The sequence below is a fragment of the Mauremys reevesii genome, linkage group 20 (genome assembly GCF_016161935.1).
Source record: "Mauremys reevesii isolate NIE-2019 linkage group 20, ASM1616193v1, whole genome shotgun sequence".
NCBI lineage: Eukaryota > Metazoa > Chordata > Testudines > Geoemydidae > Mauremys > Mauremys reevesii.
Window position 1 is genome coordinate 19682110 of NC_052642.1, and position 27640 is coordinate 19709749.

At 39.2% G+C, this 27640-nt stretch overlaps 1 protein-coding gene across 1 annotated transcript; it reads right to left on the reverse strand.

The window, feature by feature from the left end:
* Positions 1-5033: 5033 nt before the first annotated feature.
* On the reverse strand, positions 5034-27481 carry RPS6KB1 (ribosomal protein S6 kinase B1). The gene is made up of 15 exons (XM_039507382.1): positions 27236-27481; positions 22962-23011; positions 21489-21609; positions 21093-21161; positions 20510-20657; positions 19972-20029; positions 18857-18957; positions 17492-17582; positions 17195-17285; positions 16346-16453; positions 15672-15734; positions 13803-13880; positions 11424-11531; positions 9689-9801; positions 5034-9107 (listed from the first exon to the last, which is right to left on the reverse strand). Exons 1-15 carry the CDS (start codon positions 27305-27307, stop codon positions 8870-8872), a joined length of 1509 nt encoding a protein of 502 aa, XP_039363316.1. The 5' UTR covers positions 27308-27481; the 3' UTR covers positions 5034-8869.
* Positions 27482-27640: the final 159 nt, after the last annotated feature.

The window sequence follows — 27640 nt, forward strand, 5'->3', positions numbered from 1 at the left end:
TGCCTGAACATACCTCCTGAGGTTGAGCCACCACAGGAGGGAGTCAAGGATTAGGTGAGACAGGGTCACTATCCTGTCTATACTGTCCCTGGCTGGCCGGTACACTGATGCAAGCCACGACTGAAGAGGTCAAAGCCTGAGCCTGGCATGCTGCATCACATAGGTACAGGCAGCCATGTGTCTAAGAAGCCTCAGGCAATTTCTTGCTGTGGTGGTGGAAAACTGTCTGAGGCCTTGGATGATATTGGTCAGGGCCTGAAACCTCGCTTGCGGTAGGTGTGCCCTGGCCTGGGTCGAGTCCAATATTGCCCCTATAAATTCTATCCTCTGGTCAGAGGACAGAGTGGATTTTGATTCGTTTAGAAGACAACCCAGGCTGTCAAAGGTGGTTCTGATGAGTCTGACCTGAGTTTCCACTTGGGTCTTGGAGTGGCCCTAGATCAGTCAGTTGTTTAGGTAAGGATACACCTGTACCCGGTGCCTGCGCAGAAACGACTGCCATGCACTTGGTGAAGACACGAGGTGCTGCTGACAGACCGCCTGGGAGGACTGTAAATTGGTAGTGGGTATTGCTGACCACACACTTGCGGTACTTCCTGTGGGGTTGGGCAATTGTGATATGAAAGTATGCGTTCTTTAAGTAGAGGGCAGAATACCAGTCTGCTGGATCCAATGAGGGAATGATGGAGGCCAGAGAGACCATGCGGAACTTGAGTTTCTTTATTAAGTTTTTGAGTTCTCGCAGGTCCAGGATGTGTCTGAGGCCACCTTTGGCTTTCGGTATTAGGAAATACCAGGAATAGAATCCCCTGTGCAACCTTCTCCACTGCCCCTAAAGACTGGAGCGACTGCACCTCCTGGATAAGGAGCTGCTCATAAGAAGGGTCCCTGAAGAGGGACAGGAAGGGGGGTGGCAGGGCACAGAAGTGGATGGACTATCCCCTGTCTACCATGCAGAACACCTATCAGTCCGAGGTGATATTGGACCATGCATGGTAGGAAGGGGATAGTTTGGGACGAGACGGAAGGCAGGGTGGATCTATTGTTAGGTGTGGTACACCCTCCTCAACCGTGCCTTCAAAAGGCTGGCTTGGGCCCTGAGAATGGCTCTGGCTGTCCCGAGCCCTGTCCAGAAGGTTGGCGCGGCATCGGTCTTAGCGGTTTTGCTGACCGAACCGTTGCTGGGGCTGTGGGTAGAAACGTCTCCGCTATGTTGAGGGAGTACAGAGGCCTAGGGACCTGAGGGTGGCTCTGGAATCTTTAAGGCTGTTCAGCCTTTTGTCCATCTTTTCTGAGAAAAGAGTCTCACCCTCAAAGGGCAGGTCTTTAATAGTTTGCTGTACCTCATAGGGGAGGCCATAAACCTGGAGCCATGGCCCTGGTTGCCGCCTGAAGGGAAGCTCTGGAGATCAGTCTCCCTTCCTCAACCAGAGCCCAAAATGCAGCACAGGAGTTCAAGGGGAGCAACTCTGTAAATTTGGCCATTGCTGAGCAGGCATTGTAGGATTATCTGCTGACAATAGCCTGTTGATTGAATACACAGAGTTGCAGTGCCCCTGTGGAGTAAACCTTTCACGCGAAAAAGTCTAATTTTTTGGCGTCCCTATTCTTGGGCAACAGGCCTTGAAATCCTTGTCTCTGCTGCTGGTTAGTGGCATCCACCACCAGGGAATCAGACGGGATGGGAATAGGGGCAAATCTTGACCTAACTCCTGTAAAGACACTCCTAAAGCAATGAGATGAGTTTTCAGCCTTGTATGCTGATTGTAACATACTATAATTTCATTCCCCCCCCTTACACTTGGGAGGGATTATTTTAAAAGTGGTCCAGTAGTCAATCTATCAACAAGCAAGAGCCCAGCAGCAAAGTTTTATTTTATGATGAAATGAAATATATGTCGATAAGGCATAGATCATGGAGTAATTTAAGGGCAAATTCATTACTTGTTTGAGCTGCAATGGCCAGCTTAAAATAATTACTTTTTCTAGAACATTGGGTGGGAAAATAACTTAATCTAGAGTTATTTATCTCTCTCAAGGAACTGGTGCTAAGTGACTTAAATAATTCATTTTAAACTGAATTCACGGCGCGCGCACACACACACGAAAAACAAAGTTCATTAAAGACTGTAATATTTCTCCTCTGTAGTCTGAGTGTCAAGTTTGGGGCATTGGGGTAGAGTAGTAGCTGACTATGTCTCCTAAAGTTCCAGCATCAATATTTGAAACAGTGTCCTGACAAATTACTATCCAACATGATGGTTGAGAAATCAGACACTGTGTAATAAAAAGCTGGAGCTGCCCAAGATAACTATGAGCATGAGAGTGTGGCTTTTAGGTAAGGATGTTTGGTAATATAGATGGAACAGCAGTTGAGTTAAATGCTAGCTATGCTTGCGATATTAGAGTGAGGTCCCACTACATACAAACATTTGTTTGGGAATTCCTTACATGATAATTAAGTGGAACACTTTTTGTTTGGTTTTTTTAAAGGTAGCTTTCAGTAGAAAGTAATTTTACTGATAAATGCATGCAAAATTGTACTTAGTACCTCAATTCCCTGTATTTGTTTGCTTTCTTTGGCAAATGTTTTACTTATTAGCTCTACTCAGTAACTCATCTAAGGGGAGGGAGGGTTTTTTTTTTGTTTGTTTTTTTGTGGTGCTTCAGAATTAAGTTGGTTAGTTTTATCTGTGCAAACTTATGTAAGACGCTAAGGTTGCAAAAGTGGCAATGGGTCTAATTTAGCCTATGCAACCTTTTATTGGAGGAAAGACTACTGCAAGGGTGTATGTGTGGCAGTTAATCAAAATTTAGTACAGTTGATACAGCAAGCACACACCAATATTGTCAGAGTAGAACCACAGCAAGCAGCTGCGTGCTGATGAAAAAAATAATTGTTTAGCCAAGATTTAGTGGGAGATATCACTTGAATTGTAAGTCGCTTATTAGAACAAATGCTAAGTGGTAATTTGTTGAACCACAGGGAAAGTTTTACAATAAGTGTTCACTTCCTCTATTAGTTCCCAGCCACCACCCCAGCTCAAGTTCTGGCATACAGGCAAGGAGCTGCATAACAGTGATGTTTCTCTATCTACCTCCTATTTTGTTCTAGTGAACCACAGTACACACTACTATACCACAGTACACACTGATTGCAGCACAGAGTGCCTACTGGTAGATGCTTACAATGAGCTATTCACACTCCTGTATGAAGGTACCATTAAGAATTAAACCTAGATCCTTAATGAGGGCAGAGGAAAAAGTGACAAAGTGAAAAAGCTTTAGAGAAAGTGACAAAATATTTTTAACACCATTCTTCACTCAGTTTGCATTGTTTCTTGCTGGCTTCCCTCAGTCCCATTGTGTTTAACGCTGCAGAGACATATTTTAATTGATACGGTTTGAAAAGATTTTAACCAAATCTTTTTTTGGGTGTGAACTACTTTTTCACCTGTTCTTGGAGAACACAATGGGAGAATAATTTGGAAGCTAGCATTTCTAATTAGAATCTTGTATTCTGAACAGTCGCAGGTGCTACCATAAGGTAAAAAGAACAGGTTCTCCTAAGCAATTGGTTTCACAATAGCAGAGTCCCATAAAGACTAACTGAAAACAGGTGCATTTTATGTCTGTGGGACCACAAAACTGCAACTTCTATTTGTTGAAGCTGTAGAATATGAATTGTGGTGAACTAGCCCCATTAGTCATTCAGCTAGGCAGGGTACATACAGACTGCTTACATTGTCCCTCAGCAGTCTGTTCACATTCACACAAAGGGTATCAGCCAATATGGAAGAATTTAAACCTTTTGGGGGAGACCACCCATCAAATAGCATTTTAAAGAATTGGAATCAATAAGATTCAACAAGTGTGTGCATATCTAAACAATCACACTGCTTTGAGATTTACCCACAGGGAGGCTGGAAGAGATGACACTAAGAGAATGGACTTCTTGCTAATCAAATAAAGCACAAAAGTAGGTTTTTCGAAAGTTTAGTAAGGGAAAGTTAAGTAATGTAGGCAACAGCATTTAAAAAAAAGGTTTTCAACAAGATAAATGCTTCCAGAAATTAATAAAATTCAGTGAAGAGGAGTTTGCTACATCACAGCATATATAACCCAACACCACATTAATACGTAAGAACCAGAAAGTGAAACCTTCCTGCCTAGTTTATTTGTAAATAAAAGTAGACACATTGCATTTTAAAATATTTAAAGTATTAGACATTTGGTTAAGGAAATTTAACAAGTTTACCTGATGATGTCCTCTGACCCACAGAGATCACTTAGGAATTTTCCTGTAAGGCAACCAATGGACTATGCTCAACTTGAATTGGGAAAAAAAAATACCATGGCTAACTTGGCTACCAACTGATCTCTAGCTTGGTCCTTTGGTGTTCACGCAACACAGGGAGAGGACACATCAGACAGTAGGTTCCAGAAACTCTATACCACCCCTCCCTGGGGTTCTCTTTTATTTGGGGAGAACTGACTGAAGTTATCCAAACCCAGTAATCTTAATAAAAATAAGTTGATTACAAAAACAAAATAAGGAACTAAAACAAAAGCTTGACACTTCTCAGATGTGAGAATGCATTTCAGCTTAGATGTAGAAGAAAAAAGTGAGTAACTTACATAACTTGAATGCCATCCTTCCTCTCGTCTGTTTGTCAACATCATGTCTAGGGAGAGAAGCATCTCCCTTCCCTATCAACCTCCAAAGCACTGCCTTCAGCTACACTTACACAGAGAGATCCATGTCTCACCCTGCAGGAGGCAGACCACTGACAAGTAGATAACTAATGGCAATTCACAGCCACCTTTCAAAGGCTTAAGGACGTAGCTGAGGTACCACACTTCATAAACCACATTACTTGGTTGCATCTAGCTTCAGCAGGGCCACTTCTTAAAACTCACTAAGGTTTTCCTCCATTTCATGAAGTATAAATTATGGATGAAGGTCCAAACTGTCAAATTTAGGGGTTACCCTATTTAACAGAAAAAAAATAAGTCACTTCTACTAGCATATGTTCATTCAAATTTGCATTTAATTGCTATTTACATCCATTCACAAATCAAGTATATTTTATTACAGTAAACTAAATACAAAATGAAAAGCAGAACGGGGATTACCCTCATACCACTCCTAATAAGGCAGCTGAAGAGTTTTACAGATAGATACAAAGTCAATTTGATATAGCAGAAAAGAATAGTTTGTAAAAATACACAACGAACCACACACCCTCAGCCCCCAAGAATCTACACACGTAGCATAGAAATGTCTTATTTCCTTGAGACAATACTTGTGCTGTTCATGATAAGGACAGACTCTTGATTAACAGGAATTTCCCCCCCCCCCCCAGTAGATTAAGTGTAGCAGTACCTGGAACAATGGACAAACAGTATCTTGCTTTGTGAACACAGATTACTTGAGACTATTGCTGTAGAGACTGGGCAACAAATGCTTTGGTTTTCTGATATTCAAGAGTTGCAGTCTCCCTCTTGATCTGAATATGTACTCTTCCATGACTGTTAACAGACCAGGAGTTACTCATTTATTAAGGAGACAATAAACCCGAGAAAACCAATATCTCTAGAATTAGAGTGGACACAAACATTAATGTCTGTTCTCCAGAAATTTAGCTTTTCTTATAGGAATACAATTTTTTTTTTAAAAGGATATTCAAGAGAACAAGTGATGCATTTTTATATTTTATTACCAGCTAATACCAGGATGACATTCAAATGTCAGATGGCACAATTAAGACAGTCTCGGTAGGAATTATTCCAGCATTCCCAAAATTACAAAGTTCAGTACATTAATGGAATCAAATGTATGTATGTATCACTCCTTCTGTAGAGAAAGTGTTGAAAGTGTTCCACATCAAATGGGAAAGAAAAAAATGCTGGTAACACAGCCAACCTGTAAGTCTTTATAGTTTCTAGAATGAACTGCAGAACAAAATAGCCCTCTAATTTAACATCTAGTAAAAAAAACTGAATCTGGTTCAAGTTTAAGATTTAATACTTTTACATGGTTACCCACAGCAGATATTAACCTCAGTTTTACTATATTTTTGTAATGCTACAAAAATCCTATAAAAGTCAAATGATAGCAAAATGTTCAGTGATTATAATTAAAAAAAGCACAGCTTGTAAAAAATAAAAATAAGATTCTATACTCTAAAGAAAAATTTAAGACAATTTTTGAAATGAACAAAAAAAGCACTTGTTAAGCTCTCCAATATTCAATGCATTCTGTATACTAGCATTTGTCTGAAGTAGCTATACAGGAGTTAGAACTTCACTCCCCTTAAAAGTTCATGACTATTAATATTGACACTAATATATATATATATATAAAGAAGATCTATGTCTGATATTTTTACAAATAAATACAGGATAAACCATATTGCATAGTGTGTGCTTGCTGTCTGAGTCACACTCCAAAAGTTTCACAGTTATGGTAGGGTATTAGACTTATGTCTAGGCGATGAAACATTTTTAATAGTACATGAAATTTACTTTTAAAATAATAAACTGGATATGTAATTAAGCAATGAACTCTGACTAACAACTCTTGCCATTCTTGCCAGCCATACTAATCAATTCTATTGGATGATTATATCCAGCCAGCCACAGCACAACTGTTACTTGTAAATAGGAGCAAGAGATAATTGTTTGGCTTTAAAAAAAATAAATCGATTTTGGTCTTTCATATCACTTCTGCTGTATTTAGTAAACATGTTTGGAAACCTCTATAACAAGTGGCACAAAGCAGATACTGCTTGAAGTGATGCCTGTTGCAAATGTGCTTTATATGTATAGAGTATGAGGGTTATGGTCTCAGTACCACAACATGTCACCAATGGCCCCATAAAAGAATGAAAAATGGCACTCTTCTTCCAGTACAATTTTTGGGCTGACGGTGCTGGCAAACTCATGGAGCTTTATTGTTACCATAACTTGATTTTCCTTATAAAAATGAAAAACAGACCACCACAAATGGCTCCTCAGAAAGAAAACTGCTAATAGTAATTTTGCTAATCATAAGAAAATTAAAAAGTCAAGTACTGATATTCGCATTTTATAGGGGGATTAATAAGATTTCATTCAACCCTACTGACTTGCAAGTTGTAGAAGGTGGTGCCTCTCTGACTGGATTCAACGTGCTTAGAGAGTTTTATGGCTTGGATCCTATGGCTCAAGAAGATTCACTATACAAAGAGCAAGCAGAATTTATAAAGAGATCGCTACTGTTATGAAACACCAGAAGTAGACTTTGCACAGTCAGTCTGAAGATAATGCAACATGAGGCAAGCGAAAAGTGACAGGACTTGTATGCAGTTGCATGATCACTTACACGTGCACACACGCGCACACACACACACTCACTCTAACTAGGGTAAAGCTCTGCAGATATTAACCCTTTCACCAGCTATGTTCATGGAAATGCTTTCTTTAAGGCAGGAAGTATTTAAGTAAGGTACAGTTACCTTTATTTTATTCTTTGTACCTGTAAATCATTTGTACAGATTTAATGACAATTTCAAGAACATAAATAGTATCTTTAGAACATGTTTCCTAAATTAAGTTGCTAAAGTTCTGACCCACTGTGGAAGACATTCATTGAAAGGCCATCTAATACTTCTCTCTCTTTTTTTTTTTTTAAATACAATCAGCAAACTTGTTGCCCCAGCACAGGGGAAAAGTTACTTTAATTTTTGTGGAAATGTGAGACAAAAACCATACAAAAATCCCTCCAATTCTTACCCATTAGTTGAAAAGCTTTTATTCACTTATGACTTGTTAAACTTGTAGATGTTCACTGTGGCAATGCATTCCCTGACGCTTGCCTTCTGATGGATTTTATCCTGACCTGTTTAGATGGATAAGAATCTGAACACGTTCAGCTGTCTTGAACCAAATGACTGGCATACAAATGAAAGGCAATTTTTTCCAGTGAAATGTCTGCCAAAAACAATGGTGAAATATGAAGGACATGTGTGCAGCCCATGGCTTCCAGTTAAGCCTAGAACATAGCAGCATTGCCATTTGATTAGGATTTGTTTTTCTTAGCAATACAGATGATATAGATATTTTAGCTGGGTAAGCAAATAAGACAATTCTCTCCCTCCTCTTACCCCCAACACCCGTGTATGTAATTAACAATGATTCCGTTATCAATGTACTGTTTCACCAGGAGAAGAAAAAGAACTAAGTGAGTCTACCTTTTCTTCACATAAACAAATAATTGTTTTAAATTTTGGGATACTTTCCATAATGAGCTGAATCAAAAAATCTATTTGAAAAATATATATTTATATAAAAAAAATTCATTAAGTTGTTTGCACGTGAAACATCAATTGTTAAGTTTATCTTTCATCTTTGATTCCACACCATTGTAGGAAACAGCTGGACCAAGCCTGCATGCTAATTAATCCTCAGACGCAAGAATTATAGGCATTTCACACTCTGCCTAGTGAAACGGCTAACCCTTCTTGACACAATCATGACTAGACAGTGATTCTGGAGCAACATCCTACCCTTAATACTGTCAGTTTCAAGCTATCAACCTGAAAAATCCTTGATAAGGCGAGATGATGTCACTGGGAATCAGTTAGCTGATGTGCCTAGAGTTCTGCAATACCATTTTGCTTAAGTTTTTTTATGCACCATTGATTAATAGAAAAAAATCCACGTGTTTGTTTTTCTTTTCTTTCCAAGTCGTTCTGTGCAATGACTTTGATAACTGTCACTTTTAAAAAGTAAACCATATGAGCCCTCACATTTCAACTGGCAGGGGGCTTATGTCCATTCTTTGTTTTTCCACCTTTATGGGTTTAAAAAAAAAAAAGTTGTGTCGTCATAGATTCATGCGTAAGTGCTCTGGCCGTTTGGAAATCATGGGAAAGGCTTGTTTTTTATATGGCCCAGAGTTTGGTTGTCGGATTGGAAGTGGTGCTGAGGCCTCTCCACAAACTGTCACATCCATTTGTTCTATTCCACTTGTCTCCACTGGATATTCCACAGGTGTCTGCGTATTTGGTGCACTGGCTGAAGCACCTCTTCCCCAGAAATCCCCAGGGGAGAACTTTACAGGGCTTTAAGACAAAAAATATAAATTACTTAGCACTGAGGATACATGCGATGCTAAGACATTTCCTTCACACTGCAAGAAATGGAGCATAAATGCCTGTTCTCTGAAGTGTTCAATTTTTGCTTCCCCTTTCCTGGTTTGAGAGAAGCATGTATCTGGGCTAGTTCCTACCAAACCTCACTATAAACTAGACACACAGACACTAGACTTTTCTCATTTGGCATTCACCATGTAACATGCTTGTAGGTGTGTGGAAGAAGGGAGATTTTGCGTTAACATTACTCTCATCATGAGCAGCACAGGAACATATAAAGGATCCAGCAGCAGTTTGAAAGGGTGGTGTATTGAAGTCACCAGAATGGCAGGATGTACCAATAATGTGTATCAGGCAGATCAGTGTTTCCTGTGCTGCCACACATAAGCTTTCCTGCAGGGAAGCTGATTGTAAAATGTGCAGAAAACATGTTGTGTTTAAAAATAAGCACCCTAGTTCTTTCAGAAAAAAAGGTCAAATTCTTAATGTTTTTAATGGAGATAATTTACAATTGCTCACTGAAAAGTAAATTGTTAAAAAAAAAAAAATACCTGACTGGTGTCCTAGGACTGCCAATGAATCTGCGAGGTGATCGAATTTTTGGTTCAAAAGAAAACTTCTCTTTTACGCTTTCAAGTACGGATGGAGCCACATACGTAAAACCCTGGAAGACAGGAATAATTTCATTGTGATTGGTAGGAAAGGTTTATTTTTATGACCATAGAATCACAGAAATGTAGGGCAGGAAGGGACTTCAAGATGTCTGCTAGTCCAGCCCTCTGCACTGAGGTAGGCCAAGTATACAAAGACCATCCCTGACAAGTGTTTCTCCAGCCTCTTCTTAAAAACCTCCAATGATGGGCATTTCACAACCTCCCCTGGAATCCTATTCCAAGGCTTAACTATCCTTATAGCTAGAAAAATTTTCCTAACCCAGACATCCTAACCTAAGTGTCCTTTGCTGTAGATTAAGAACATAGACATGAAGAACAACTGATCACTATCCTCTTTGTAACAGCTCTTGAGATATATTTGAAGTCTTATCACGTTTCCCCTCAGTCTTCTTTTCTGAAGACCAAAAGTGGCCAGTTTCAATCTTTCCGCATAGGTCAGGTTTTCTAAACCTTTTATCATTTTTGTTACTCTCTTCCAGACTCACTCCACATCTTTCTTAAAGTGTGGCACCCAGATCTGGACACAGTACTCCACCTGAGGCCTCACCAGTGCTGAGCAGACTGAAACAATTACCTCCAGGGTCTTACATAGAATATCTGGGTTGGAAGGGACCTCAGGAGGTCATCTAGTCCAACCCCCTGCTCAAAGCAGGACCAATCCCCAGACAGATTTTTGCCCCAAAATGGCTCCCTTAAGATTTGAACTCACTACCCTGGGTTTAGCAGGCCAATGCTCAAACCACTGATACAACACTCCTGTTAATATATACCAGAATGCTATTAGCCTTTTTCAGAACTGCATCATATTGACTCATACTGAATTTGCAATCCGCTTGAACCCCCAGATCTTTTCCAGAAGTACTTCTGCCTAGCCAGTTATTTCCCATTTTGTAGTTGTTCATTTGATTTTTCCTTCCTAAGCATAAAACTCTGGACCTGTCTTTACTGAATTTCAACTTGTTGAATTCTGACCAATTCTCCAATTTGTCAAGGTCATTTTGAATTCTAATCCTGTCCTCTAAAGTGACCTAACGGATGGCTGGTACTACGACTCCTTAATTCCTTAGGTGGGGAATGCAAGTGTAATCCCCCTCCACAGATATAGGCAGTGTGCTTGGGCAGCCCAGACATTGCAGTTCAGATTATAGATCCATATAAGCAATGCTCAAAGACAATATAATTTTGATCTACACTGTAACCACTTTGGACATAGTTCTCTCTGCATTCCTATTGAAGTAATAAGCAATTTCGCTCCTACTGCAATTTAGAATTAGTGTCCATTTTACTACAAAATGTGAACAAGATTCCCTTTTTAAAATCTAGAATCTTATTGTCCTGTGTAAAAATGAGGCTGTAACCCAGCCTAAGTAAATATCAAAGGTTACAAGGCAAAATGGCCAAAAAGAAGCTACCCTTCTGCAAGGAGTAATATATTTAAAATTTTGATGTATTAGAACTTGTCTGACACAAATAGTTGTCACTCTTATAAGTGGTAAGATTCAACCTTTTCTTTCCAGAGAAGGAATTTGACTGAAATGCACTATACCATTTCCAAACAAGAACACAATGTACCTCTCCAAAGTCAACACACACAAATCCCTGGCTCACTTACCAGGAAGACCCGGTTGGCACTTTCACTGAGAGTTGAGTCATCTGGGCTATCAACAGGTGTCTGACGTGTAAACTTTGAATCAAACTGGCTCACATCCTCTTCGGATTGCTTTGCAAAAACAAAATGATTAAGGGTTTATAATACAGATATCAACCAAATGGCTTAGCGGTGATCAGTGAAGCCTCTGGATGGAGTTCATCCCATAGGTTTTTGGCAGAGCTCTGCTGTAGTAAAACCTTGGAGAGGAGTCGGAATCCTGCCGTTGCCAGTGGGAGGTCACTATGGGCACTGACACTGAGAAATAAAGGCAAGGGGGAGGGGCAAGAATTATGGATCAAAAAGGAACACAAAATTAAAAAGATGTCTTTAAAATAATCTCAAATTACAATAGAAACAAATACCAGGTTTGTGAGAGAGCTAAACACTGGGTCACTCCCAGTATGGAAGTTACACCAGTTAGTCTACTGGAATTTCACACACTAAATAATCCAGCACATTTTCATAGAAGCAAAAATGATCGTCTTGCAAAGGACAGGAAGCATTAATTGAAAAAGATGACTACCAAGTAACTGTCTATTGTTCAGCTGAGGAACTGAACAGATTTTTCCAATGGCAGTTCTCCCAATTTATGTTTTCTCACAGATCCCTGAATGATTGTTAAGAAAATCAGCCTCAATTATACAGATATCGTGCCTTACTTTAGCAAACTGGTTAGTATAACTGATTAGCAAACTACAGAATTTGCTGAAGTTATCAGATGCTAGTTCAGTCATCATGTACAGGAGACATTTTCAAAAATATCAGCCTCTTTTTTGAACTTCAGTCCAATAGATTAGGGGCTTGGGCCTTATTAACAATATTGCCATATTAAGATTAAAGTTAAATGGATGCTTGTAAAACTATGTGCAAGATAAATATTAATGAGGTAACACTCAAGATGTTGAATAAAATTGACTTGATTCACATTTTACTGAGTGACTATTTAAAATTTTAGTTTCAGTCAAGTATTGGCTGCATGGCTGATGCTTAGAAACAAATTCAGAAGTAAGAATTGCACCTCTGAGCCTGTGTAGCCAGGTGGTTACAAATAAGAGGATGTAAAATTGAAATGGAACTGCTCCACTTCTTCCACAATCTGGGATTAATGGAAAATAATCAGTAAAACTAAGAATGAGGAGTCTACACTGGATCTGTTCAGTAACTCCTCACTTAACGTCCTCCTGCTTAAGGTTGTTTCAAAGTTACGTTGCTGTTCAATTAGGGAACATGCTTGTTTAAAGTTGTGCAATGCTCCCTTATAATGTCATTTGGCTGCCTGCTCTGTCCACTGCTTCTAAGAGTCTGTGGAAGAGCAGTGACTTTACAAGGGAGCACTGGCACATGTTTCTCTTCTCTACCTCCCTCCCAGCGCTTCCCCCACCGTCTCCACTCCTCCCCCTCCCTCCCAGAAAGTCCTAAGCGCCGTCCAACAGCTGTTTGGCAGCGTTTAGGACTGGGGGGAGCGGGGATGCAGCTGCTCCAGAGAGGAGGTGGAGTGGGGGGTGGGAAGAGGTGGGCCTGGAGTCGAGCGTGGAAAGGAAGAGGTGGGCCTGGAGCATCCCCCAGCAAAATTGGCGCCTGTTCTTCTCCGGGGAAGCTGCCGCTGCAGCTGCAAAGGTGCTTCCTAGTGTCCTTGCCTGCAGCGAGCTGTGCCTGTGTGGGATAAGCCAGGGGCACTTCTAAACCACAGTACAGTACTGTACAGTATAGAATGCCTTTTGTCTGCCCCCCAAAAATTTCCTTGGACTCTAACCCCCTGCATTTACATTAAATCTTATGGGAAAACTGGATTAGTTTAACATCGTTTCACTTAAAGATGGCATTTCTCAGGAACATAACTACAACATACGATCCTGTCCACTTAAAAAAAGCAAGCTCCCCCCCGAGGGCAGAGAGAGTACTTGAGGTGGGAGGAACACAGTAATGCTATCCAGTGTCCTTAGTACAATGGCAAGTGTCTGTGGACAGTCATGACAAGGCCTTTTAATTCTTGAGTGTTTTTACTGGCATCAATTCTCAAAAGGGCCCTATGGAATGTCCTGAGATGGGTGGTTTCTTCTAACCCTAGCTCTGATAGCAATGCTACATCTGAGTACCAGAAACTGAAGTTGTTTCAATTAAGTGTGCAGCTTTTACAATACTATGAGCAGAGGTTCTCAAACTGTAATATATGCATCAGTTTATCAGAGTATAAATCCATTATAACTGAGTAGTTACAAAGGTAGCATGACAAGTACTTTTGAATTTTAGATCCAATATGGTAAGTCATAAAGTTTGAGAACTGCTGCTAAAAGGCATACAAGGAACAAACAAACAATTTACTGTATTCCCAGTACGTACCAATAATGGTTTAAAGGGAGGTTCCACCTTCCGAGCTAGCAGCTCTTCCCAGTTAATGTGTCTGAAGAAAGGGTGAACCTAAGAAAATTCACAAGAATGAAAAGCATAATTGGTCTTCCTGGCAGAAATTAAGAATGGATACTTGACGACCTTGTAGATAGGAAAATGAGCTATATTTTCTAATGTTCGTAAAGCAAGCTAAGATGAGAATATCTGAGGAATAATAAGCTAGGTCTCTTTAGACCTCAATTTTAGGCTCCTTTCCTTCCAAAACTGTGTGTACTTCAAGTGCAGCTTCTATTATTTGTCCTAGAGTGCTCTTTAGAATAGTCACAAATAGCTTAAAATTGTCACTGAAAAATTCTTAAATATAAACTTTCAGTAAAATGTGTGATTGTATCAGGATTTCCTCATGAGACTGCCTCAATCTAACAAAATTAAGTTCTAAATTCACAGTTCATTATGTATGTCACTAGCAGTGAAATACTGGATTAAAAGAAAATGGCAGCTGGAGGTTTAATGAAATGTAGACTGGGAATTTCATTTGCCTACACATCAAATCTGATGTCATTCTATTGACTGAAAATGTATGAGATGGAGTAATACCACGGTCACTTGATTGTTTATGATTTCAATGTGATAGTACATATGAGCTTCTTAGGGCTATTACATGCCAAATGTATTTAACTTCATAGATGCAAAAATTGACTACCACCAACAATCAAAGACTGTATGTATGGCAGATGTATTGGCTTTTTAGAAAGTGTCACTTTCTAAATAGAGTCAAGTATCGGAGGGGTAGCCGTGTTAGTCTGGATCTGTAGAAAGCGACAAAGAGTCCTGTGGCACCTTACAGATTAACAGATCTATTAGAGCATAAGCTTTCATGGGTGAACATCCAACGAAGTGGGTAATCACCCATGAAAGCTTATGCTCCAATAGGTCGGTTAGTCTATAAGGTGCCACAGGACTCTTTGTTGCTTTCTAAATAGAGAAATTTGCCATCCTTTAGAACATAAGGATGACTGACAATGATTTGTGAAAGCTTCTCAGTACCTGATATCTCATCTTCTGCTACAACTTGCTGGGAATGGTGAAATATTGCCATTCTGCACATTATGCCTATTGTCACTTTTATGCATATGTAGGCTTTCGTTTTGCTTATTATTCTTTTAGTTTCTGATCTGTTCAAGTTACAGAAGAAATTAACTTCATAGTACCAATCTAGGTGATGTGCCACGCACATCTACATCTCTTGAAAATATTTCAGATGAATTTCTAATAGCAATGTCATAAAAACTGACAAAATTAACCATAGAACTATTAAAACATGGTATGATGTGAGTTGTACAGGAGATGTTTAAATATAGCCACAAAACCCAACCTGTGTAGGCTGAGGACAAGCTTTAAATAATTTTGTAGTAGATGAAATAATTGAATTACACCTGTTTCACATTAGGAGTGCAAAATGTAACATATTTCTTGAAAGATACTCAACCCCAAATGCAATAATGTGTCGGTTATTCACCAATCCGTTAGAATACCACAATGTATAATTTGTTCAGTGAGTAACCGATAAAGAAAGGGAGACATGGGATGTAGGAAAGTGAAAAAAAATTGAGGGGGAGAAGAGCAATTAAATCCTCAGGACTCCATCCTTCACCCCGCTAACTGTTTCCTTGAGCCTTTTATTATTTAGATATCTATTTAACCCTTCCTTAAATTCCTCAGAGGAAACATTTGACCATTTGTCTAAATCCCTGCCTCTGCTCTCACCGTGCTTCAGAGAATGACATGTTCTCCCATGTCTATTCTTCCTTGAATCTTGTTTCTCAATAAGATAATCAAGAGAAATTAAACAAGATCTACCTGAACTTCTCCAGCATCTCCAGAACCAGCTCCTAGACGTGAGGCAGCATTTCTTTTTAGCAGCTTAGAGGAGAAAAACACCAAGGAAATAAAAATTTACTGAAATGGTTAAACAATTTTTGAAGAGTATTTCTACTAAAAATCATTAATAGAAACACTTTACATCCGTGTTAAATTATTTGAACTAACCACGTAGTGGTTACAATAATTGAAGATATTCAAATTGTAATTTCATTGTACAGCATGTGTGCTGTTCTAGCCATGCTGGTCCCAGGACACTAGAGAAAAGGTGGGTGAGATATCTCTTATTGAACCACTTCTGTTGGAGAGAGAAGCTTTTGAGCTTACACAGAAGAAGATCTCTGTGTAAGCTCAAAAGCTTGTCTCTCTCTCCAACAAAAGTTGGTCCAAAAAAAGACATTATCTCACCCACATTGTCTCTGTTAACAATCTTAAGGCAGTTCTCAGAACAACTTTAGAATTGTGTTTTCAAACAAAGCATTATTTTCTGCCTCATGCAACTTGAAGACTGAACTGAGCTCCATTAAAAGATTAAGTTGACTGAAATATAGTAGCACTATGATTCACCTGGGAAAAAGCAGTACAGCAATATTGATTAGTATGTTTCTAGTATCTGCATATACATGTAGGTTTAACATTAATTAAAACTTTACCTTTTTAAGCAGATCTCTGGCTTCTTGCGTGAGGTAGGGAGGCAAGTTGAGTTTACATTTGAGAATCTTGTCAATGGTTTTCTTTCGGTTCTCCCCAGTGAACGGGGGCTGAAAAACATCATTGCAGTGTGAAGAAAACCACGTGAAAAAATCTAGCACAGTTGTTATAGACTCACAGACTTTAAGGTCAGAAGGGACCATTATGATCATCTAGTCTGACCTCCTGCACAATGCAGGCCACAGAATCTCACCCATCCACTTCTATAACAAACCCCTAACCTATTTAACTTTATTACACTGCAACCCCGCTCCTGACAACAAAAATTACCACGTGACCCCAGTGCTCAGTGTTACTCCAGAATATTTTAAATAAAAAATGCATTGCAAGCAGGGCAATTGCATGGGGCCCCATGCCATAGGGGGCCCTGTGAAACTAAGTTACTCAGGCTTTGGTTTCAGCCCTGCACAGAGGGGTTCGGGCTTCAGCTTTCTGCTCTTGGCCCCTAAGAGTCTAATGCCGGCCCTGCCTAGGCAACCCCATTGAAATGAACTTGTGACCCACAGTAACTAGCAAATACCTGTTCAGCTCTCTTCATTTGCATACATGGAACAAGGCTAGTTTCACCCACTTGTGAAACAGGGACATAATTGCGTCATATGTGACTTCCAAATATTTGCTTGGGCTATTACAGAACAGCCCAAGATCATGGTTAAAAAGGTCTAGCCATTTTAGTTAGGTTTCTTACCAGCAGCAGTACATACATATCTATCTATGCCTACACCTGAACATGAGCTTCAGTGATTAGTGATGTAGAATAAAATGTATGCAGTTTTTAACTGTGCACCTACTGCTCCAGTCAGCATGTCATACATCAGTGCCCCCAAACTCCACCAGTCCACAGCACGATTATGCCCACTTCTCATCAAGATTTCAGGGGCCCTAGAATGAGAAAAATTAGAAATATGAAAGTATTTTATTAAACATTCAATTACGGCTCAGGTTTCAAGTTTTTAAACATAATCCACATTTATAATCTGAAAGTTCCATAAATAACTGAACATATTGAACCATCAGTTAAAAAAGGTAAAATTTAGCCATTACCCCCAGACCAGAGTAATACTTTTCTGTTTCATCATGCAGCTCACATGTATTCTATTGTTCCACAGAAAGTGTGTGTGACTGTTCCATCATGAATAGATTCTTTACATAGTCCGAAGTCTGTTAGTTTTACATGACCTGAAATAAAAGAAAAAACATCTAATTCTAAAAACACTCCAAATTCTGACAACGGAATTACATGCACATCAGCAACTGAACATATGTGTAATTTATAAAATGGACAGTGCAAATATGTCTATTGCCTATAGTAACAAAACAGGACTCTTCCCAGTAGGCATCAAAGTCTTCTTCTATTGATCTGATAAGACTGAAAAATGACTTCTTAGTCATTTAAAAAAAATCTTAGAACTATAGTCAGTTTTACAGGCTTATTTTTGCATGAAAAAGGGTTGTCATTCGGTGGAGAGGAACAAAAACACAGCCAAGACACCAAGAGAATCTCAAAGCCATGAAAAAAATTATTTCTTCATTTTCTGTTCTCATTACTTAGACCTGTAGAAACTCAAAATAAACTAACTGTTCACATCTTATTGCAATCCTTCTACTAGTTAGATCTGTTTCTTTGTGCCTAAGTAGCAGCCTCCTGACTGTTTTTATATGAGCTTATTCCCATTCATGCAGAATCAAGTTGTTGATTATTTGCACAATGCACTAAAGTTTTTTTAATTAATCATATACAAGTTTTTTACATATATGCAAACAATATCCCTATAAAAGACTGCACTGCTGCCGTGATGAAATCAAGTCACCTAGTCTTATGCTTACTCCAGAATTTAGAAATCAAAATCAGTGTCACAATTCATTTCTAATTTATAAAACTTTCACTCTCCAGTACCACTATGCACTAGTAAACATTCACACTCAGTGAACAGCTTAAAAGTAGTCTTTTAGCTCTTTAATGCTAGGATTTGCTGGCACTAATCAATAGTGCTGCAAGCATTAGTGCTCAACACACACAGAGCTTTGAACTTACTGCTACGATCAAGTAAAGTGACAGGTTTTTTTTTTTTTTAATTGTTTCCTTTTAAAAAGCTAGAACATCAGTATTAGCACAGTTATTTGTAAACATGAAAATTACAGAGCAGGTTTGAATTCAGATATCATGCACAGATGACTCAGCTGCATGAGAATATCCCACTAATGAATAGAAAAGTCTCCAGTGGGTTTACTCTAAAAGTCTCTTGCCCGTTCCTAAAGTGCTGTAACTACTACAATGAACGCCATGCCATGACTAGAGATTAGCAAATGGCAGCTACTTGTATGGGTGTATCAGGAAAAAAGAAGGATAACAGTAGTAACAGTGTTCTGAGGTAATTTTATATTATGCTGTGACCTGTGAGAAAGGATTTTGAGAGGATTATTGGCTACACAATTGTTTACTATATTTCCACCTTGACGATTAAGCATGATATTTTCCGGCTTCAGATCTCGATAGATGATTCCTTTTTGATGTAAATGCCCCAAAGCCATTGAGATCTCTGCCAAGTAAAAGCTGAAACAAAAGGGATTTGATACAATTAAACTCATTCAACCACACAAAGCATCTTAAGCACTAAAACAATTATACTTGCTAGTACATAGCAATGATTCCTTGAAAGTATAGTTAGATGTGCATCATAGAATAAATTACTAGAATAATTATGCTATTGAGGTTTATTTGCCAAAGGGCAGAGGAACACAATGGAACAACAAAATTACACCATCAACATTAGGTTAATTTGCTTAGTAGTTACTCTGTCTTGAATATTTTTGTTGCAATCTGAATTTGCTAGTCATTAAGTCTGGCTCTAAACTGATGCCCTGTTCTGGGAAACGAAGAGGAAAGCTCTGTGCTGCAGTGCTCTCTGTAGCATACAGCTGCAATCCTATATGTACATCTGAGCTGTTCCAAAACACTCACAGCATATGTTGTGGGAAGATGGAGCTATCATCCCCTCTTTGTGCTGTGTAAAGCCTAATCAAGAAAGTGCACTTCATTTACCTAGGTCATGTGTGAAATGTAGCTACCGAAAAGGCTCTCTAAGCAGAATGATCATTTACACAGATGTTCAGTTCTTTCTTCATGTATGTGCTCAGAACAAGTAGGACAAATACAGTAATTACACCACTTCTAAAGTGAACTGCAGCCAACAGAAGCTACAAACTTTTACCCAATGCACTCAAAGCAAGGTTTTTCTTTCATGCAGAAGGTTCCTAGAAATTCAGGTGTAGGCTGCCATTCCCCAACAAATCAAGTGCCTCCCCTCTGCAAGCACATGCCTATGTTCCAGTAGAGCATAATGACAACCTTCAATAGGGTGGGCAGTGAACCTTCTCACAGACTGTAATGCCATTCCTACACTAGCTGGTCAGAGATTCAGCAGAGTAAGATATATGGAACAGCCACCACCTCCACGAAAGACTCATTGAACTGCCTAGCTCACTAAACTAGATTATTAAAATACAGTTGTATGTTTCTCTCTTGAATTCTACTAAGCCACAAAAATGCCAGTTTTGTTTCACATACCAGGCTGTGTCTTCCATAAAAATTCCCTCTCGCTCTAACTGCATAAATAGTTCTCCTCCTACAAGGAGAAAATAAGATGTTAGAAGCAAGAATCCATATTTCTGTTACACTGATACTGAAAAATACATTTTTTCATTTCTACACATTCCCTTATCAAAGGATAGATGATGGAATTACACTCTGCAGAAGACTATTTTAATCCAGGGTTGTTAATGCGTGAAAAGTGGGTGAATATTCACTAATACAGGAAGTATCAATTAGGAGTCAGAGGAGGACCCTGGAGACAGAATTCCTGGTATACGATAATTAGAAATTCCCCCTTCTTTACTTCCCTGTAAAATATTCTTAACATCAGTTTTGTGATGCAATTTATATAGATTGAGTTATAGATTAATTATGAAAATGTGCAGAATAATTTAAATTAACTATGAGAGCTTAGCTGGGATTTTTATAAAGGGAAAAAATAAGAACTTTTCAGTTTCTGGATTAAATAAGAGATACTGAAAAGCTCCTGTGTAGCAGAATTAAATATACTGACCACTGAGATACTCAAGGATGAGGTAGAGTTTTCCACCAGTCTGAAAGGCATAAATTAAATCTACAATGAAGGGATGCTTCACTTCCTCCAGGATATTACGCTCAGCTTTTGTGTGTGCTGTATCTTTTGCATTCCTTACAATCATTGCCTACAGAACAAAGAAAAATGACATGAGAGCAAAGAACATGGGATTCCTAAATGAGAATTCTACATAGGGTTCTATTTCCAATTTACAGAAGTCTCCACATAATTGTCACAATAACACTGAGTCAGCAACATGAAAAAAACTGCTTAGTTTTTCTTGCATTGTTGTTAAATATGAAATCTCACTCATGTTTTTAAAGTAATTAAAAATAGAGAGACCAATCGTCTAGAACCACACAATAGATGCTCGAGAAAAAGTGATAATACATATTTCAATTTTAAATGGATGTAAAGATTAATTTTAATAAATTAATGACAAATGTTCAATCTTGGCACATTAGAACAATTATTATATAGTAATTACATTGCAAAGAGAACAAAAAAAAACAACACCTTTTTTGGATTGGAAAGCAGCCAAAAGAGTGAAAGACCAAGTTACCTTTTTAAGAACTTTCATGGCAAAAATTTTTCCAATATTTGCTCCTGTTACTTTTCGTACTTGAAAAACCTATGGAACAAAAGTAAATAAATTCCTTATAAGTCACAGTGTCAGTTAGAATTCTAATATTTACTTTAAATTCTTCTATTACCAACTGGTGATAAAGTTATGCAACTGATCACAATCACTAAAGTCAATTTTGATCAAATGCATCATCAATAAAAAAAGAATGGTGATTTCATACTGGACTCTGGCTTGCATCAGCTCATTGTTGCCTCTGGAAAGGCAGAATTTTTCTGGAAACATATAGGACATATAACAGGGAGCCAACAAGAAAATTCTTTCATTGCCTCCAGTGTGATGGATAATGGATTTTCCAAGATGAAGATTTTGTACCTTTCCATAACCACCTTTGCCAAGTACACGTAGTAACTCAAAGCATTCTGGTCGGATCTTTTCTGGACCTCTGTTTACACTAGTTTCCGAAATCTCAAATTTTTCACAATGTTCCATGCCACTGAATAAAGACAAAACAGTATATTACAAAATCAACTGAAGTTAAAGAAAGAATAATCATGCACATTTCTCTACAGAAAGCACATTATATTCACTGGCACAACTGACAGTATACTTAGGAAATGTCCAGAATCGTAACACCAGGAATTCTATTAATGTGTATGTATAGCGATGAGTGGCAGCTTGCATAATGCAGAAATTTGGAAAGTTCCTAGGATTCAGAGTCATGCATTTCCTGAAATGACATTTTATAAAAGTGTACATGTTCTGACAACAGAAACAGGCACCCTTGGCAATTTAGTTAATTAAGGAGCATTGCTGCTACCCTTAAAATAAAAATTACGTTTATAAATTCCATTAAAAGTTACGGGACTCCCAGGTGTGATTTGTAGAGTTATATTTACACGATGAAAGTCTTACTACCTTGCAAAAATAGTTAGGTAAGCTAAAATATGGTTCAATCTTGCCAAAGTATTCACCCAATAGTTAATGATGTTTCTAAATTATGCTAAACCCTGCAAAGTATAAGTCAGTAACACAGTTTGGTTCTGTCTATGCTGACAAGATTGAATTGTGTTTTAGCTGTGTGTCTACCACGTTCTCACTGAGCCTTCCAACATGATGCATTTTCAGACTTAGCCCCGAAGCAACCAAGATAGTTTTAATGAGACTTAAGGGCAGCAATGTTTTCTAGAAGACTTGAAGTCAGAACTCCTGAATTCTATTCACCTATCTGCCACTGGTTTGCTATGTGAACTTGCAAACACCAGAACTTCTCTATCATTGTCAGAACCTTGTGTAAAATGGAGATAATATCTACCACTTCACAGGAGGCTGCAAGATTTCATACAGTGAAATTGTTCAAACCAAAGTATGGTAGTTTTTAAACTTTTTCCCCCAGAAAGGTAATAAATCGATGTAGCCTATAATGGAGTTTATAATTCGTTTTTTTAAAACAAGATTAGGCTTGATATATACTGGTTAGGAACGCATGTTATAGCACCTTCCGGGAAAAGCCATGTTTAAATGTGTATTCAGGAGCTTAAGGAATGTAAAGTCTTCTGCAATCTCTTGATAAATTGGGTTTTATAAAAGTGCACTATATTAACAACATTTAATATATCAGAATGAGCCTGATTACAAATAGTATTCAAATAAAGTAAAAGTGTAGGGACAAGTAAGGTACAAAATGTAAGACACTGCAGATTGTTGCCAATTTCTCCATAGAATTCTTCTGTTACAAGATACAGCTATAAAACTTGAATTAATTTACTTAGTTTTTCTCTAATTTAATAGAAAAGTTATTTGTAGTTATCATGAATGTTATAGAAATGTTTTCTAATAGGAACTTACATTTCATATTGGCCAACTCCTCCATGGTCCATGCTTTCACTTAACTGACCCTGGGATGGAGGGGGAGAATGTTTAAAAAAGTCACTACAATAACACCATAACTGTAAACAAAAACAGTGAGTACTAACAGTAAGCTTTGTTTAAAAAACAAAGACATGTCACGGTCTGACTGATTTAGCTCTAAAATTTGTTAAACTGGCCAAGAAGTCATATGCAACAAATTATCAAAAGGAAGCAATTTGTATGATAGGCTTTCACAAAACATTTACAGAGTTCTGCAGAAAAGTTGCAAAATTCCCAAGGATCCCACAACTACAGCAGGCGAATCCACTACTTTTTAAGCTAACTGCAGTTATCTGATTATGTTTGTACAAGCAGCAATGAATCCAACTCCAGATAAATCTTGTAAAAATGCAGTGGCATTTCAATTTTTATTTTTACACCTGTGTTCATGTAAGAATTTTGGTGAACAGGACTCATACATGTAATGGCTATCCTGTACAAAGGTTTCCTCTAAAGAATCTGACTTGTTGTGGAACCAGATGACTAAAGGAACTGGAAACAGATATAGTGAATTAACTGTGAAATTCTAAATAATTAGGGAAAGGACGCCATACAAAGGTCTGAAAGCTGCAGTTTTCATTTTTACGTTGTAAAATATTCAATAAGTAAGGCTCTATGTAATTCACGATATTGTGGATCCCGCAATATTAGGCTTCCACTGGAATTCTGATTTTAATTAGCTTACTTTGCACAGTCCACAATTTTGCATTCATTTTGAGGTTTGCAACACACTTTTTTCACCATTAATACAGTACTTTTCCCATTTATCCAAGCTGACAGTAGCAGGGCTCCTGCTGTTAGCCCTGTGCATTAATTACTGTAATATAGTTGCAGCAAAATGTCTGGTTATCAAAAAAATTAGCAAGCATAACAAGACTTGTGTGTTTATATTGCACCAGCAAATTTTTCTTAAACAAATAGGTCTTCTCTGGCTTTTCGAAATTACCGCGAATAATAATGGTGAATTATTACTTTTCCACGTCTTGTCTGCAACTTAGCCGCAATTATTTGACAATCATACCATGATTCAAGTAGGCTTGACTTATACTGGTTAGGAAAGCATGTTATATATAGCTTGCACTACTGCCAGCCACACTGGTCTTGTTCTGTAAACAGAGGCTTTCATTTTCCAAGTCTCATTTTCATCAGCATTACACTTGTTTTTTAAAAGTTTTTTTTAAATCTGTTTTTCATTCAAGAAGCCATGGGTCTTCCTTCTTGTCATCTCAGACAACCAAGCATTTGAAGATTAGTGGTATGCTAGCTGGACAGTCTCACTTTGGTTTGCATTTACTGTCATTTGACTTTCTTACAGATGAGAGAAATATTAAAGCTGCTGTTATATTCAGTAAAACTCTGTGGCAACCAAGAACTGTGGCTTAATTGCAATCTCCCTAGTCAGAAGAAGTCTTGTGGCAATTTCATTTCCTAGGTTAGCGGTATCTGTAGGCACACCTGTAACATCACTTGTTCTTGTTGCTGCTATAATAGCTTTTTGGAGTGAAAACTTTCCAGCTGCAGGATTACCTAGTCTAATATAGTTTCACATCCAGCTCACATTCAGTTTGATGATTTCAAACTCTCAGTTCAGAGATGTCTTTCTGTTCCTCAAAGTTATGCAGTATGCCACCTGGAGGTAGCTTTCAATAAAGCTCATGCTTTCCTGTTGATCCTCTCCCCTCAAATTATTTGCTCTTGTGTTCTCTTTGGTTCTATGTTTTGCTTTAACTATACTAAATCTACAGTAACTCTACTCTTATTTATTGTTCAAATGCCCTATTTTATTGCTTTTTTCCCCTTCTGGTGTTACTAACACTGAAAATGAAAGTAGTCATGAACTGAAATTGATTGTCCCACTAGTTTGTTCATCCTGCCCGAGAGCCAAGTTTGCTTGTTAATGCGCATTAACTCTAACGGAAATTGTGCTGCAAATATTACCCACATTTATGGGAGAGTACAGTCATAACGGTTGATGAATTAGGATTCGCTGACTCTCGGTCCTTAGGGTTGAACTTTTGGGAACTCTAGGACCGCAATTTGCTCACTTCCATGGACCATCTGAGACTGTTGGCAGCCTTCAAGGTGTGATCTGAGGGACATTTTTAGCCAGGCATTTTGTTGGTTACTGATGTTGCTCCCACGGTCTTTTCTTTAAAGTTGATAAATTATACTGGCTACAAAAAGAACAGGAGTACTTGTGGCACCTTAGAGACTAACAAATTTATTTGAGCATAAGCTTTCCTGTTATTCTCTAAGGTGCCACAAGTACTCCTGTTCTTTTTGCGGATACAGACTTACATGGCTGCTACTCTGATATATTGGCTACAGTGAGCCAGCAAAATAATGTCTTTACTGTTTTTAAACTATTGACACTGACGGACACCAAATAATCTGTGTAAAAATACTGTAAACAATGGCTGGTTTCAGACTGTAATGGCACAACCCTAAAGACACAAGATCAAGAGCAACATCAGATTGGCAAGGTAATAGGAGCTTGACATAAGGTGAGGCGCTCAGTTTATTTTGGAGAGGCTGTAACATTCATCACTCTTCTGTACCTGGTAATCACTATAAACTTCTTGCAGTTCAATGCCTGTGCACTTTAGACAAGATTGACAATTCCCTGGGGAAAAGTAGTTTGGCCACAGCACTGATAAATACCATCTTAAGCCCGGTTTAAACCAGAAAATTGGTAAAAACTAATTGCATCAGTGTCCAGCAAGTTCAGCAAGGACAGGAACAAATCTTGTCAAATTCTGGATACATCCATTCAAAAATGGAGGAATAGTCTCAGTCTCTCCACTACATCAAAATTGGGCTTCTGCTACAGAATGTTGGATTGCCAAATGGACCTGGGTGGTTAGTCTGAAATGCTGTATGCTTCTGACTGCTTAAGGCTTCAAGCCTACAACTCTGCATTATTGCAGTTTTCATATAACCAAATATTTTTGACTTTTTTCTATACAATATTGAAAACTGAAATGAGCCATGACATGTATGACTTCCTTGAGAAAATATGGAACCAAAATACAGACATTCAACTGTTCAGTGTTATAGTTATATATTTACTATTATAACCACTGCAGTTTTACTTTCTATTTGTAAAACTCTGAATTAATCTATGAATATACTGCCTTATATAACCACAATTTGAATACCTAACAAACAATAAGTGTAATATGGTATGCATTAACAAAATAGTTTTTAAAGCAGAAAATGCCTTAAACTGGGACTAATTAGTTTTTCCCAGGGTAGTAAAAACCACCTCTGGTAAATACCATGCCATCTCTGACTTTAGATGTTAGCACAGAAGTGATTATTATAAATTTTCCAATATAGATTAGCATTTCTGGGCTGATCTAATGTGTGGGACACTTATGTCAAACTATTTTGAACTGAATATAAGTAGTTCTGGGTTATTGTTGTTTTTTAAATTATATACTAGAAAAGGTAAAACAACCCACTCATTCACACATAAAAGCATCCTCAAATTTAGACTGGCATATTATGGTGTGTCAGCTAAAAGGCAATCACTGACGATTCTTAGCTCAATATATCTATTCTTAGAAAAATAAATCATGGTTACTGAGTTACTTAAGATTTGATCCAATTCAAATTTATTATCGTTAGTACCAGATTGAGTTCTACACTATGGGAAAGTTTTATAACTACAAAGTCCAAGCACGGGGCAGATAAGCCTCCTGAAATAAATACCCGGCAGCAGCCGTGTGCAGGTCTCAGCCCTCACCTCAAAAGCCGGGCGGGGGGCGGAAACCACCAAATATGAAGGGGGAAAGGACGGTGACGCCTGACTGGGGCACATCGGCGTTAAAACAAACTGCCTAGGACTAACGTCGGGGGACGCGTCGCCCACCGCCGCCCACAGCTGCACCCGCACAGCGGTGCCACCCGCGAGGGGTGGTGCAGCAATTGCCACAGAGGCAGGCAGCAGCTCATCCAGACAGGGCACCTCGCTCCCTCACCAGGCCGCCCCTCCTCTCCCGCTGACTAGGCCGGCCCCCGTCACCCTCCTCGGCGCATCGGGCCCCTCACCGGAGCGGACCCGTCCTCCGAGCCCGTCGCCCGCCCGGGTCTCCCGCTCGGATCCCAGGTCGGGCCGCTCACCGGACTGGGCCGGGCCCCCCCGCCCTACCCCCTGGCGAGGCCCGCTCCCTCTCAGCCCCTCGCCGGCTCAGGCTCCCCCCTCTCACCCCCTCCTCCAACTCCTCGTCCGAACCCGCGTCTTCGGGCTGGTCCAGGTCAATGTCGAACACGCCCGCCATGGCCTGGGTGCGAGCAGCGCCTCCGCCGCCCCTTCCGCGCTGTGCTGAGTCCGCGGGGCCTGGGCCGCCTCATGGGCCCGCAGCCCCTAACGCCGCCACGGCCGCCATCGCCGGCTGCCAGGCTTCAGCGCGGCTGCGCCCCCGCCCTGACTCCGTCTACGGCGCAGGCGCACGACCCAACCCCGTGACCGCAAGGGACCACACTGCACATGCGCAGAACGCACCATGGCGTGCGACCTCAGTGGCGGCTCGTACGGAGCATGCGCAAAGCTCCGTCGGCCGCTAGATTTACTGGCACCGAGCATGCGCAGACTGCAGAGTGAAGCTTCTCGG